Consider the following 16,237-nt stretch of genomic DNA (forward strand, 5'->3'; position numbering starts at 1 on the left):
TGGTTTGTACACTTTACCAACTATTTGTCTGCTGAAACCCAAAGCGGCATGAAGAAGCAAGTGATATGAAATGGAGATGCACTAATGCTTTAGTGCACCATTTGGGTTTGATGGAGAGATTTCAAATACTCAGGAAATTTCAAAGTCCAACATTTTACATACTTACAGGGTTTAGGGATTGTTTTATTCCAATGTATCCATCATTTAAAAGCATTATTGTTGTTTGGTGATAATTCCATTCTGTAAGAGATCTGCAGCTGCATGAAAGGAGGTCATAGTGAGATGCGTGTCAGTCTTTTCTCCTGGATAACAAGTGGCAGGATGAGAGGAAATGGTCTCAAGTTGCACCAGAGGAGGTTTAGGCTAAATTTTTGGATTTTCTTTTTCACAGAAAGGGTTGTAAAGTGTGTTGGAGGCACTATCTTTGGAAGTGTTCAAAAAACTGTGGACATGGTGCTTGAGGATATGGTTTAATGGTGAACATGCTTGTGGTGCTAGGTTGACAGTTGGACTTTATGATCTTAAAGGTCTTTTCCAGCCTTATTTTTTCTATGGTCCTATGATCTAGTGCTTTTATAGCTCAAAGGTGTTTGTGGCCTGCCTGAGACTGAAAAAGAATATATTATGTGGGTTGTCTAAAATACACATACGTGTGCACTCCTACACACACACTTAATGCAATATATCTAGTTGCAGACTATTCAAGTATGTAGAAATGTTTTACATTATGCCCCTATATAGTAGTACTGGCAAAAACATCTGTACTTGGGTATAACTAAAACAACCTTTTTTCAGGCTTCTGGCTGAGAATGTTGATCACAGTCTGTATTTCTTCTTTCTTTAGATAAATATATAAGAAAAATAAATAATTTCTGTTCCTGGACTAATATCTTTCTAGTAGATAAGCAGTGCTTACATTCAGTTTAATTTCAGCCAAAGTAATAGGTAAATGTAAGTATTCAGTTTGCATATGTTTGTTGAAAAGAGGCAAAGTTTTACAATTACACGTGTTAGAACGATTGTGCTCCTGGCCTAACAAAGGAAGAATAGAAGTAGAGACACACTGCAAAAGCCAAGATGAAATTGTCTTATTCATACACCTACAAGCTTTCCTCTCTGTGGTTTAGTGACAAAGGCAAGTTAGGAACTGTCTCAACCTGTTTTGCGTCTATACAGGCAAATCTCTGTCTTGAGTCAATTACTGCTGTAACTCCTAGGCCTGAAGCTCAAACTGTGCAGCAGAGCTGCAGTCACAGTCTCCTCCTGAGCTAGTGCAGCTGCTCCTTCCACCGTGCTCCCTGCCCAAGGACAGCTGCTATCCAGTGGTGTGATGGTTTGCACTAAAACTGCTCAGCACCCTGCAGCCCTGGGGTGAAACATTGCAAGCAATGGGTCTGACTGTCATCTCCAAGATTTCAGATTAATGAAGCTGATTTGCAGTCTGTTATTTAGGCGCTAGATGTCTCCATGTGCTATAAGTACACCACACCACGCAGGCTATGCTTACTGTGCTTTAAACAAAGAGGAAATCGCTAGAGGCAAAGTTAGCAGGGCAGTGTTCATAGACATACAAATGAGTTATCACTTTGACTTCATTTGTTTGGAATATTCCCAAGGAAATAACTATGTTGGGAAATGCTTGTGTTTCCCGAAGCATTTCATTGACCCATCTGGAATCCGATCAGGGAATGCTTTTTTCTTTTTTTTTTTTTTCTTCCACTGCCTCATCAGTAATGAGTGTGGCCCAACCTTGCAGCACGGAAATGGTGGGAGGTCCCAAACTTAAGAGAAGCCCGTTGTCAGACTTGCATCAAAGCTGACAGCCTGAGGTGCCCTGAGGCTTCACAGTCCCTCTTGAATGTCTATACCAATTGATGCTCTTTGCTGGGTAACAGCTTCAGGCAGGGGTTCCCTGAAATTCAGAACATTTTGGGCTTTAGTTTGATTTTACTTAAAAAACATTAGAACCCGAAACAAAATTAAACCAAACCAAACCAAAACAAAAAAGCAAATCAGAAAGCGGCATCAGGTTCTCCAGTCGGCTCTTTCCCCTGGTCAGACTACCCGGACTACAACGGCCGTAAGTAACTCTGTTCAGCCCGCACGTACCGACCGCCGCCGCGTGTCTCTGCTCTCTGCTACTGCCGCCTCTCATGCGCTCCGGGTGTCCCTCCATCCCTCCCCTCTGGAGACAGCACAGTGTCTCTTCCCCCGCTGTCGCCTTGCTCTCGTTCCTCGCGCACATTCCACACCGCCCAGGCAGCACCTGCGCGTTTATAACTGTGGAATTACTATTATTACAAGTATTATTATCATTATGATTAGTAGTAGTACTACTGCTGTTGTTACTATTACTTTAACACGGACATCGGCATCTAACGGTGCATCCAGTATTTGAACTGAAAATCAGCACTTTTCCACTCTGCCCAGAGGAGAGCCGTAGGTCAGGGCACGGATGCAAAGTACCCTCCTGCCCGCCAGGCCCGGGTGCTGCAGGAGGCGGCGCCTGGGTGCCCCGGCAGCAGCGAGGCCGGAGGGATGCAGTCCCGCAGGAAGGAAGCGCCAGGCCCGGGCCGGGCAGCGCGGCGCCCGCGGAGCGCAGCGCGGAGGTGCGGCCGGGCCGGGCCGGGCCGGGCCGGGCGAGGGGCGGGCGGGCGGCGGGGGCGGCCCCGCTCCTCCCCCGGCGCGGGGGCGGCGGGAGCGCGGGAGGCGGGGCAGCGGCGGCGGGGCTCGGCCGCCTCCGCTCGGGGCCCGCGATCTGGGTCGCCCCGCGGGGCTTGCGGCCGCTGCCAATTGCGTAAGGGCGGCAGCCGAGGCGGGGAGCGGCGGGGTTGGCGAGCAGCCGGCGGCCTCCCGCCGTGTCCGGGGCGGGGAGCGCTATGCCGCCGCCCTGAGCGCGCCGCCGCCGCCCCGAGCGCGCCGCCGCGCCGGGCCCAGGTGAGAGCGCGCCCGGCCCGGCCGGGGCCAGCGCGGTGCCGGGCCGTGCCGGGCCGGCTGGGGTGTGGGCCGAGCCGCCGCGCCGGAGCGGCCGGGCTCCGCCGCACTGGCCTCTTTTGTTCCCGGGGCCGGCGGGAGGGGAGGGAAGGAGGGAGCAGAGGGAGGGACGGAGGGAGCGGGGGCGGCAGCAGCAGCGGCAGCCGGCGGCGGGGCGGGGAGGGCCGGCGGCGGCGGGCGCGGCCGCCCTGAGGGGCCGCCCTGAGGGCCCGCGCGGGCCCGGCAGGTGTGCGCCCGGCGGGGCCGCGGCAGGTGCGGCGGCGGGGCCGCGCTCACGGAGCCGCGGCTTTGTTGGCGCGCCCGGTCCGGTGCTGCCGCGATCGCGGTGGAGAGCGACCGGGCTCGGGTCCGCATCGCGGCGTGACTCGCTGGGACTTGTCACAGGCATCGCCGAGAGCTTGGGCTGTCGTGGAATGCCGTCCTTGTGACTGATAACCAACAGCTGCTTCATTTGCCCAGAGGCACGGAAGAAGCAGTTGGAGCTGTACATCATCGCAGCCCCTCTGAGAAAGGAGGGTGTGCAGCGATTAATGCACTGCATTTGTGCTACATCACAACTACATGAGGGCTGTGTGCTGAAGATTATGCCCTTGCTGCTACTGAAGTGTGCATTTAGTGATATGGTTTCCTTGAATGGGAAGAGATTTTATATTTTTGAGTGGTTCTAAAAGCAGAATAGCAGACAAAGACAATGTAATATGGAGGATAAAGTAGTACTTGGTACTTTTTTGTGGCATTAGTCTGTTTTCATGAATCACAGAGAAAGATTTGCAGTGGCTTAGCTACTGATGTGAAATGGCCCATGGTAGCAGTAAGGAGAGGGAGGTTCATCTTTGTTCTTAGGAGTCTGCTGCTCTTCGAGGTGCTTTGTCTACATGAATCTTGAACACTGCCTGCACAAATGTGAAGTCTTTTGCCAGATCAAGTTTGTCGGGCCTGCTCCTCCTGCACACTCTCTACTAATAAAACATTCAGCAGATTATGTCAGGGACTTGAGCTAGGCAGGGAGGCCAGAGAAATAAGTTATATGTAAAGCATGAGAAATACCCCCAAACACAAAGGGATTCAGGAAGAAGAAAGCAAGTGTGGAGGGGAAAAGGACAAAGACAAGGGGTCTTGTGGGGTCCATGCTAAGATGAGTGTCTTCTGGAGTTCAGTGTCTGGTCTCAGCAGGAGCTGTGGTAGTGTGTGCTGTTTTGAGATGGGGATATATGTTTTCCAGTGGCACACTATGGGTTTTTTAATTACAGATATTAGAACATTTCTCCACAGTATTTTTGGGGAAAGTGGTGTTAAGGATTGGCTGAAGGCTTTTAGACAGTTTGTCTGACTTGTTGCTAGTTGATAGAAACACTAACTAGTAGAAGATGATGGCCCCTGTGTGTAAAAACCATTGATTACTGAAGGGCCTATGAAATCCTCTGAACATTTCTTAGCTTTTACAGGTCCTGTAACTGGAAGTTGCCTTTTGGTGGTACAGTTCACTTTTTTTCCAAGTTCAGAGACCAGGGGACCAAAAAAAGGTTGTTTTTACTTTAAGCATGAATATGAAATTAGATAGAACACAACTTGTGGGGCTACTTTGGTTATTTTACAGCTTTTCTTTCTTTTTTTTTTTTTTTTTTTTTTTTTAGTTTGAGTTGATAAATATTTGAATAATTTGTACTTCAGTGGAAGTTAAGTAATGACAGGGGGCAGTGGGATAGGTGCTTTTCAGTCTTATTTAAATACTTCAAAACAACATTCTTACCACCAAGGCTGTGAAGAAATGTCTGCCTGCCTTGGACAGTTGGACTAGAAATGCTATTTAGTTGTGGATAACTTTAATTACAAAGGACAGTCATTAACTTCCTTTATTATATGTCCAGTGTGTTTCAGAAGTTTCATTAAACAGTTTTAGCAGACTGTTTTTGTATATTTTGAGGTAACTCCAGTTTCTTGCTGTGGAAGTCTTGTTTGCAGAAAATGAGCAGTGACTCAGTTTTGTTTATCTTACCTGTTGAATAGGACGGAGCTGTTTGTTTCTGTACCCGTGGGACGGCTCTGGCTACTCTCTGTGCCAGGATTGGAGCTCCATCTCCTCTTGATTCTGCCTTGTACTGGAGCTGGGGGAGCCGGGGAGGAGAGGGCCCCTGGTCCGCATTGTGTGCTGGAGGCTGATGCTGTAAGGGACACCTCTGCTGCCTCTGCCCTGCAGCTGAAGGAGCTCCTTGGCTGACGGGCCACATCGTGCGTGACTTCAGGGAAAGTTGTCCCGCAGTGTTTGTGAGGAACTGTTCTTTACCTTCTGTGTGCACGCGCCAGTGATTTAAAGGCTTCAGACAGAAGTTAGTGGGAAAATTGCCACCTAGTAAATTTTGCTTTCTGTATATTAAAAAATTAAATCATAGGAATATAATCTGAAGTGTATCAGTAAGGTTCATGCTTTGCATTAGTAAGGCTGTTCCATAGAATCACCTACAGTATGCATCAAAACATGATTAAAAGTCTGTGTTGTAAATTGCAGTTTCTTGTTTGAAGTCAAATTGTGATTAGATTGATACATTCTCAGCTTATTTTTACGAAAAGGGATTTCACTGTCGATTTAATTGAGATAGTTTTGGCAAGACAAATGGGAATGAATTATTTGTAGATGTGGGTGTAGAAATCCACAGAAATATTTCGTGGAATAGTAATACTGAGAAATTGGAAAGGAGTAGAAAAATTGAGCAAAGATCTGAAGGAGAAAAGTGGTGTATTTCCCAATATGGAAAGAAAATACCGAAGGCATTAAAGAATGCATACTTTAGAACTTGTAACTGATTTTATTGCTTTGTTGTGAAGTAGGTTAATGGGAGGGATGTGCTAGTAGCTCTTCTATCTTTTTGGCACATGGGATTAAGAAGAACAAGTAAAAAGGAGTAGTGCAGTCATACAAGATGACTAGCTATACCTGGCAGGATGTTACAGTACTTGGCAGTAGGGTGTGGAGTTCTTGGAGTTTCCTAGAATGGAATTCACTGTAGGTAAGCCAAAATATGAGTGTAGCCACCAGCTCAGTAGAATGCATAACTAATGGTGGATTACTGGGCTTTGTTTTGATCTTTGAAGATTGAGATTTTGCTGTTTTGAGATATCCCAGATATGCTGTTTGTGTTTTTTACAAAAGAAGAATTATAGCATGTTTTTTCTTTTACAAAATTCTACAAAGGCATCATATTGTGTAAGTTAAGTCATTGTTCCTTTTTCACCGGGTTCTCAACTCGTGTAGTTCTGAGATTTCTGAGATACTTTAGAGCCATGGATTATTTTGCCATTCAGATACACAGTCAAGTTACTCTTCTTAGTTCATCAGTAGAAACTCTTTTCACAAGACTTTGTGCCCTCATGCCTTAGCTGGTATGTGCTGTGCCCTTCTGCTACATTGCCACAACTCCTACAGCAAAATGAAAACTGTACTGTATTTCAGCTACTGTGTATCAATCAGTGTGGCATATTGATGTAAGCGATCAGGTAAAGGTGTATTTTGTGTTGCTGATCTCAGCAGGCAGTTGCAGTGGCTGAGTTGAGGGGGATTTGGTCCTTAGAGGAGGAGAGGTGATTTTGGAAGAGTGAAGGTGAAAGACAGGTAAATGAGGTCTTAAAGTGTAGTAGAGGAATGACCACATCACATCAGGACAAGTGTCCATCCAGGCAATTACCCAGGGTCTGACAGTGGTGAGTAATAGTCATCTGGTGAAGCTCCTGCATTGTGATGCTACTGCTTCCAGCTTGTGTTTCAAGGACTTCCTAAACTCAGGGCAGTGTTATTTATGCAATACTCCTCAACTGAATTATCTTCTGCAACCTTGTTATTCCCTGAAGCTGTGTAAATGCTTGATGTCCAAAGCATATAGTACTGAGAAAGGTTCAAAGACTTCTGTGTCAGCTTTTTTTTTTCTTCCTGGGAAGAGGCATGAAAAGCTTTTTGCATTCTACCAGCTACTTCTGATTCTATGGACCTAGTGACATATAGCCTCTCTCTTAATCATCCATCACCAGTATGAAGAGTTCGTTGGGGATTCAAAGAGTTTTTACTGGATGTGGTTTGCAGCTCTTAATTATTTTTTAATGCAGACTCATTTAACTTGGCTTATACAAAGGCAAGACAAAAGAATGTGTGTGTGAGACTCCAACAATTCAGTTTTTCAAGCAGCATTTTTTTTTGTGGTTGATGTACAGTTAAAGTCTGCTGAGGCAGTCCTTCAGGTATGCAGAATGAGGGGTGACATTTCATTTACTGAAGCTTGAGTTGGGCTGAAGAAAAAATTCTAAGAACTTAACAGCTTTGCCAAAGAAAGAAATCCACATGCTGATATGGAAGAGAGTGTGTTATTATGCTGATTCTTGTTTTAAATACAACTTAAAGCTGACAACCTTTGATTAAGCGATTATGTGAGTACATGCAGGAATGCTTTGCATATGTCAGTTTACTGAAGCTAAATATCGAATCTGATTCTTTTCCCCACTGCATGTTATAGTCTGTACTTTCATATATGCTTTTAATGTATTTATAGGAGCTTTTCTAATTTACTAATAGATATCTAATCTTACTGTCCTTCTCTTTGGAGTATGGTTGTAGGCCCAGTGATTCAAGGTAGTGCCAGAAATCAACTTCACCTCTCTGAAGTGTATTACCATTACATAAAAACTTTTCTGCTTTGAAGTCCTAGGCTGCAGTTGTTAGATTGGGATTTGTGTTTTTCTAGAGACTGCAGAAATCTGTATACCACTTCTTATTGTCCGTATGAGAAGTAGTTTAAATGCTTTTCCCTGATTTTTATTTGGATTTTTCCCTACCGTCTTATTCAGGTTCCCTTAGGTGAGTGTGGCAAATCCATCACTTTCATGTGAAAGTTGTTGACTTAAATGTAGCTATTTATTTACCTAGAAGTAGACTTGTACTCAGATGCATCACTGAGCTGAGGCCAAAGCGTTCTCTAAACTAACCCTCACAATGTCCCTGTGAGGCTGGTGACCACTTTTTTGCTCATGTTACAGGCTTGGTGCCCAAGTAATCTGTGACTCATGCAGCAAGCTAATGACAGTGACTAAAATGCAAGTTTCCACTCTTGATCTCTTACACAAATTATTAAACATTTCATTTCTGAAAGTGGAGTAGTAAAAATGATTCCATTCATTTTGCCTATGTTGGCACATGCCATGTTTCCTAGTGTGCTCTTGGATGTGCTGTATTTAAGTTGTCGATAATTCATTTCTTTCTACATGGTTTCCTCCAGCAGAATACGCTATTTTTTAAACAGTGAATGAAAAACAGAATAGACTTCCACCAATTTATAATTTACAAAGATAAACTATGTCAAAAAGAAACAAAGGGCAGGAAAGTAGAACTCACTGGAAATGTCAGATACTGTTTTAGAAACGCTGACTACAGTTTTCTGTGGCTGCTGGCTTGTGTTTCTTTGTTTCAATGGGCAAAATCTGAAGCTACTACAGTTCTACTTGAGCAGACTGAAAATTGCAGTGTCTGCTGGTCAATTCAGAATTCTTGAAAGCTTACCTACATGTATGGTGTCTAGGAACTGGAAAAAACATATCCCTTCAGCTTCTATGGTAAGATGCATATCTGCAGCTTTACAAAAATCCCCAGGTTTTGTACATAAACTTTCTGCAAGATCAGATACTTCATCTGCTGCATCAAATGCTCTGTAAGTGAAGCAGCTGAGTGCTGTAGAGCCTGTTCACACAAACTGTATCTCAAGGACAAAAGCCCAGTTGTCTTTGGAGCAGGGAACCATTTGATTTTACAAATACCCTCTGGTCTTTGTCTCATCCTTAATGGTGATCTGCCAAACACCTGCACAAGAGGATAGCAATGAAATTCATGGCTCTCCTGTATGCTGTCAGCTGTGGATGTGGGAGTGGTTTTACTTAACCATAATTTCGTACTTCTTCTCACAGACAAGTTCTATTCCAGAGTGTTTATTTACTTATTTCCCTTGGAATGCAATCTTTCACCATACTCTGCCCCTCGCCTCATTATCCTTATGAATCCATAGATAATAGCTTAATTGTTTTGCCTATCACCGAAACATATGTAGTCCAACTTTCCCTACTTGTATATAAGTTTGAAATTTCTTCTGAACTGGAGAGAGGCTTGTGTTCTCCAAGATTTCATTAGACTAGCTGACAAAGGTTATTTCTATCTATAATCCTTCTCTTATACTGTAAATATAATGTGTGGTTTCACTTCTGTTTCTTGATGCGTGGTACTAAAGTGGTTCTGTGATTCTGTACTTTGAAAGAATTGGTTTAAGAAATACAGACTTTGCAATTTTACATGTTTTCTACATGCCAAGTAAATCACTAAAGATTATTAATTGCTACACAGGAAATTCAGAGCTTATCTTCTAAGTTTTGTAGCTTTTGTCATTCTTGTATTTCTATTTCTTGCTGGTTTATGCTCTAATTTACTTCTGAAAATGTGGAGCATGGGAGAAAACTTGTTGGAGGCATGCAGAAAACATGTATGTGTGTAGATGTCAGTAAAGTTTCTAAAGATTTTCTTTGTAACCCAGTTGAGATTTTTCAGACTGTTCTAAATATTGTGATTTCCAACAGTTACTTAACTTAGCAGTGCATTTTACTGTGCACATATTCTTTCCAGCTTTTGTACATGGGTGGAAAAGTAGGTTCCTTCCAATTTGCTGTCTGTTGTCTTAGTGAATAGGTGTCATTTCAGAATAAGGCAGAAGGAGAAAATGTGAAACCAGGAAAGAAGGCATGTGGGCACCCTGTCTAGAATTGTTCTTACTGGTGAGGTGGTTTGTTGACCTGAGGACCTCCAAGACACTTGAAATTTGCATTTCTCTTATGGTTGACCAGCTTGAAGGTCTACAAAGGTGTGCATGTCATGCTTTAGGAGCTTGCCTGACGTCACATTCTGTTCAGTGATTGTTTCTAATTAGGAGCTTTTAAATACTGATTTCGTGTCCCTTTTCCTTTTCATGGGTTTCTCACTGCCCTTTGGTTTTATACCAGACAAGTGCCTCTATCACGAAGCAGTAATAACTTTTGCGCGGTACAGAATCATTAGGTTGGAACAGACCTTCAAGACCATTAAGTCCAACCCATGCCCTAACACACCTCAGCTAAGCCGCGACACCAACGGCTACATCCAGTCTTTTTTTAAACACATCCAGCAATGGTGACTCCATCACCTCCATGGGCACACCATTCCAGTATTTTAACACTTTTTCTGTAAAAAGCTTTTTCTTATAACCAACTTGTATTTCCCTTGGTGCAGTTTAAGACTGTGTCCTCTTGTTCTGTCAGTTGCTGCCTGGAGAAAGAGACCGACCCCCACCTGACTGCAGCCACGTTTCAGGAAGGTGTAGAGTGTGATAAGAGTGAGTCTCCTTTATAGTAGATAGAGATATCCTTTAGATAGAGAGCCAGTCTCCTTTTCTCCAGGCTGAACACCCCCAGCTCTCTCAGTTGTTCCTCACAGGGTTTGTGTTCCAGGCCCCTCACCAGCCCCGTTTCCCTCCTCTGGACGCGCTCAAGCGTCTCAATGTCCTTCCCAAACTGAGGGCCCAGAACTGGACACAGCAGCCAAGGTGTGCCCTCACCAGTGCCAGTACAGGGGCAGAATGACCTCCCTGCTCCTGCTGGCCACACCGTTCCTGACACAGGCCAGGATGCCATGGGCCTTCTTGGCCACCTGGGCACCTGCTGGCTCATGTTCAGCCGACTGTCAACCAGCACCCCCAGGTCCCTTTCTGCCTGGCCTCTGTCCAGCCACACTGTCCCCAGACTGTAGCATTGCAAGAAATTGTGGCAGAAATGTAGGACCTGGCACTTGGACTTATTAAACTTCATTTTATTGGACTCTGCCCACCCATCCAGTCATTCCAGGTGTCTCTACAGAGCCCTCCTACCTTCCAACAGATCGACACATGCACTAAGCTTAATGTTTGCAAATTTACTACTGTGTTGCATGGGGAAATATTTTTTTGTGTATGTGTTTTCCTCCACCCTTTGCTCAGTCTTTTCCTTAGCAGTAATTGTATACTCTGAGACTAGACAGTGTGGTAATAGGTCAGCACTAGAGCTGGTGTAGTTTGATGGCCCAGATCAACAGAAGTGTGTAATTTCTTCTGTTTTTTTTTTTTTTATTTTATTTTTAAGACCTATGATCCTTAAAATGTGCTTAAAGAGAGTCATGAATTATGAGGTAAGCAACCATTCTGTACAACATTTTCAGATGGTGCAGGTGTGGGAGTTTATTAGCATGTTTGACATATTTTATTACACTTAGCATTTGACAACACAGAAGTGTAAAATATCTTGGGTTTTTCCCCACTTTTTGGGTGGTGTCATGTGACATTTTGAATTATCTGGTAAAATAAGCCAATTTCTTTCCAGGAAACCAGCCCAAAATGAGTAATGGATAAGCACGCTGCTTGCTTCTGAGCGCTCAGGCATGTCTCAGGAGGTTCATATGTTATGCCCTGGCTGTACAGTGTATATGTTTCCAGTTTCTGACTGTGTGGAACAATGTGGGCTTGTATGAGAGTGTGGTAGTGGCACAAGTTAAAAGTGGTGAAGGAATACTTGAGGAGACAGGAGATGTTGCAGATGTTCAGTGGCTCACTGCTGTCTGCAAGCTGGGGTTTGCTGTCCACATCTGTTTGCTCAGTTGCTCTGTTGACATATCCAGACTTGCAGGTAATCACTTGGAAGCTGTGCAAAATAAACCTTTTTTTATTTTTTTTTTCCTAATTTAAGGTAATTTAAGCTGGCTTGGCTGATGTGAGCAGTATGAGAAGTAATTGTTTGCTTGCTCATGCTGTAGGAAGGAGTGCATGAGCAGAAATCTGGATTGCGCGGAGTTGCACTACTCTTGCAAAAGAGCGATATGCAAATAGTGCAGTCATCCAGCAGATGGGTGGCAATGAAATATCTAAGATCCTCCAGCTGAGTCTGTGCAGGGAAGCTTCCCTCTTACTGATGGGCTTGATGCACATGCCTAAGTGTGGCTCTGACTAAAAGCTCTGTTGAATAATGGATTTAAAATCTTGCATAATACTTTGTTGAAAGCTGACGTGCAAAAAATTTGGGAGTAGTGAGAAAGCAGCATTTTTAAATGGCATGACAAATAACACATTTTTACAGATAGAGCTCTGTACAAATGTTAGCTATTTGGTTGTATGTGGTGTGAGAACTTAACTGTTATTGAAAGCACTCTGAAGCAAGCTGCAAAGTAAAATTTGTGGCACCATTCTGTGTACCACAATACAATTGCAAAAGTGAGAGATGTTTTTGTCTGGGACTGGCCATCAGGAAGAGATGCCCAGATCATGAGTTCCTTTACGAGACCATGGCATAGGCACAGGTCAAAGGGAAACATGGGAAAATTCAGGTGCATAGGAATTTTCAATGTGGTATTTAAATAGTTCAGCAGTTTGGGTATTTTGTCCTGCATTTCACTCTGTAAATGCATTTGCAGAGTAAAATTTGTGCTGTATTTGTGACACACAAACTGTATTCGTGCAGCGAAATAATTGCGTTATTCTCTGCTGCATAACTGGCCATACATACAATTACTCTACTTGCTTTTATGTAGTGCTCTCTGAAGTATTCCACAGAGTGGAAATAAACAAGCCAATATTTTGAATCAGATTATCAGTCTGTCTTTCAAAAAAGCTAGTAGCTGCTCTACAGGATAGAAGACATCCTTTTTCAGCTAGACAATTTCAAATAACGCATGAAGAGGGAAGGAAGCATTGCAATGGTTACTCCTGTTGTAATGGAAAACTGTATGGCGAGTTTAGAATGTACTGAGTATCTCCTTACTGGCTTAGTGTAATTATTTTTATTTAGTAATGGTTAAGACAGCAATTCTACCATCTCTTTCCCACCCATCCTTGGGGTGACCCATGTTTTCACTTGAGTGGGACAGTTGAAAACCTTCTACAGTTGCCAAAGTGAGGGCTGCTAACAAAGCAGAATGCTTTGTACAACACAAAATGTGTTTGAAATATGACACGAGTGTTTCCAATGGCTGCTGTTATGAATGTTTTTTGTTTGGTTTTTTTTTTTTTTTTTTTGTTATTTCTTTAGAGGTCTGGCAGTACTTTAGGAGAGCTTGGTGGGAAGAATTGTGGGAAAATTATTTTGTAAAACTGTTTCAATTCTTGCATAGCCAGTCTGGATTTGGTTGCTATAGCTGAGTAGTTTAAAAACTTTTTAACTGTTGATATTACACTATAATGAACACTGTAATAATTTTGTCAGTGTCACAGAAAAATGTTCTAACTGAAAAATTAGCCAAATTTAATAGTTGGGGTTTCAAACCTTAAAAAAAAAAAAGAAAATCTCAATGTTGGATCAGATTTCTTAAAATGCTTAATTAAGAAGCTAATCCAGCATTTGTTTATCTAGATATAAATACTGTCTTTGAACTAGCAGAAAAGCTCCATCTCTACCCAGCTTTTAATACCACATCTAAAACACAGAGATTACTTTCATTTCTGAGATGTGATAAATTGAGTAAAAGCATATGAGGGTAAAACAAACTGTTCCACAGTGCACATGGCTGGTTAGGCAGTTAAGTGTGAGAGCAGAGGATTTGGTTTGTCAAAGAACAGAAAGGAGAATGCTGAAAATCAATTTGTTATAAGGAACAGGTGCAAGAAGCACTTCTGGAGGACTTGGAATAATTTTTGCACTCTGGGATAGCTACTCCAGTTAATGTTTCTGTGCCTTCATTGTCATTGTGCATACATCTGGAGATGCATTGTCTCCCATGAAAGGGTAATCTAGCATGTTCTATAAGTAACAGCTCTTTTTCCTGGAAACAGTGAACTATCAGATTTTGCAGCATGTGGAACAAAAGGCTCCTTTGCTGCGTCTCAGCATAAGATTACAGTTGTCACATTTCTCCTTCATCAGCGTGCCTGACAATTCAGAGTATGGCTCAGACTTCCCTTTGTTAATGGAACAGAAAGAGGATCTTTATACTCTTCCATAATTAGTTTTTATTTTTCGTACACTTTGCTGTTTAATGCACATGACCTATGCCTAAATCCCCTTCAGGATTTAGTTTCAAAAGTTAGGTTTCAGTTAACTGAAACTTGAACATCCTTCTCAAAAATTTCATCTATAAGAAGTGTTAATCATAATGAAGATTAAAAAAAATTATGCCAGCTTTGTGAATACCCTGTGCAACACTGTTGACTGGAAAACCAGAGAAAACAATCAAATGCAGGTTTGTCTCTTAAACTAGAGTGGTGAGTTAGAGCTGCTGCTGAGGATGGGCCAGGCAGGGATGGCACTGATATGCTTTCTTCTTGGTATGCTTCAGAAGAAAAATGGACAATACTAGTAACTGAAATAAAAGCAGCACTCACTTCTGGGCAATAGGTACAGAGATCTGGAGCAGGCATGTTGCTTCCAGGCTTTGTGTCCAGGTATCTCAGCAGAAAAAAATCACAAGGTTTCCTGAATAAGATGTAGGTGACTTATAGAACAATTCCTGATGTACCTTTACTGTCAATTGAATCTTGCTGTGAGTAAATCAAGAGCTTTCTGGCTCTATGCACCTCAGCTTATTAAAAATGTTGACTAAGTTGTATCAGCATGACTAGAAATAAAAAAGTATTTGGTATTTTAATATAAACAGCTTTTAGAGCTTCCAGTGTAGAAGGCAGGCTTATCTTTTTAAGCTTCTTTTCTGTAAGGGAAAGTGAGGAGTTTTTTCAGCTTCTGTGTACAGAAAAAAATATATTTAGACATTCTTTGCATAACTGTGGGGAAGCAGGGGTTGCTAGCTTTCTCATTGTTCATCTGATTTCTTAATCTCATAACACAAGTTAACTGTGAAAATACACAGTGAAAAATACCCACTGGAACTATGAAGAAATGGTCTGTGTTCCCACAAATACTGGGTTCCCACACCACATGCTTTTGAATTTGTGTTGAAGACACATATGTTGTTCCATGCGCTTATACCATGGCAAGTGACCAGTAGCGACTGAGTAACAGATACTTGGTAAATATTCACAGCTTCAGTGGCTGTTCTTGACACAGGTGGCTTAAATTTGCCTTTTGCTGTTGTTTCTTTTTTTATTTCCTGCATTTTGCTCTGTATTCTGAAAGCCTGTCTCCTTATTTTTTCCCCTCTGTGTGTGTGTTCCAGTGACTTTATAACATGCAAGGCACTGATACCAGGGGGAGCTCCCCTGCATTCCTCCGTCCTCAGAACGGGAGCAGTCACAGGTCTTCAGGGTACGTCCCGGGGAGAATTGCCCCTCTCCGTCCCCCGCCGCCTTCACAGAGCCATGCTGCAGCAGAATTTACCTCGGCGAGACAGGAAGCCCAGACAAGACTCCCGTCCTTGCCAGTGGAGCAGCACCGCCGACAGGCAGAAGCCAACAGACACAAAAATACTCTTATTTGTTCTGCCGTTTCTAGCCTTTCACTTTTTGTTGCACTGGGCATTTTTTTGGGAATAGCTTCAAAGTATGCTCCAGATGGTAAGTTCATTAAGAAAATCATCCTAGAAGTTTGCTACTTGTGAACATAACCCAATAATTTAGCGTCAGGATTATTGTTGAAAGATAATAGGACACTCACTGTGATTTTTAAGATCAGAGGAGGCGGAGATTGGGGGCAAAGATCAGCTCCTTTTTTATTATCAGTGTTGTTTTTATTACATATGGTTTAATTTACTTACATGAAACAGAAAGGCATAGCAGTAAATAAAGATTAGTTGTGAGGGGAGAAAGAGGCATGAATGTTTTATAAGCATAGTTATTTTTATCTGCAGAAGCTGTCTCATCTGTTCATGAATTGTAGACAAAACTGAATCCTGTCTGTTTCAGCAGTAACTAAGGAAGATAGTAAAGAAGTGTTGAAGTCAAATAATTTAAAAGTCTTTGAGAACCTATGCTAATAGTATGTGTTTGTTTTGTTTGTGTGCAAATTGGGCAGGGAGCTTTTTTCATATATTAGCCCTGATTTTTTGTTTTCAGCTCATCTTAGAAAACTGGGCAACTCTTTTGGAATTTGGAGAATCTCTGAAATGTGTCAGTGGTTTTAAGGCATCAGCAGGTCATGTGGCCACAAAGTGTACATCCCTCTAGTCAATTACTCCTAGCAGATGGTATGAAGTGTAGTTGCTAAATATTGGTAGTACAGTTTGGAGTGTGGGTTGTTTTGGTGACTTTGTTTGGAAGTCAGAAGCTTTATAGAAGCTAAA

The 16,237-nt window shown here is 42.8% G+C and overlaps 1 protein-coding gene across 1 annotated transcript in view; it reads left to right on the plus strand.

Moving 5' to 3' along the window:
- The first annotated feature begins 1,987 nt into the window (after positions 1-1,987).
- CEMIP2 (cell migration inducing hyaluronidase 2) overlaps positions 1,988-16,237 on the plus strand; it is a 50,581-nt gene continuing 36,331 nt past the window's right edge. Inside the window, exons 1-2 of the mRNA XM_059492781.1 lie at positions 1,988-2,080; positions 15,176-15,512. Coding sequence (XP_059348764.1) covers positions 15,188-15,512 — 325 coding nt within the window. The 5' untranslated portion in view covers positions 1,988-2,080; positions 15,176-15,187. The remainder of the gene's footprint in view (positions 2,081-15,175; positions 15,513-16,237) is intronic.

The sequence above is a fragment of the Ammospiza nelsoni genome, chromosome Z, assembly GCF_027579445.1.
Source record: "Ammospiza nelsoni isolate bAmmNel1 chromosome Z, bAmmNel1.pri, whole genome shotgun sequence".
Classification (NCBI taxonomy): Eukaryota; Metazoa; Chordata; class Aves; order Passeriformes; family Passerellidae; genus Ammospiza; species Ammospiza nelsoni.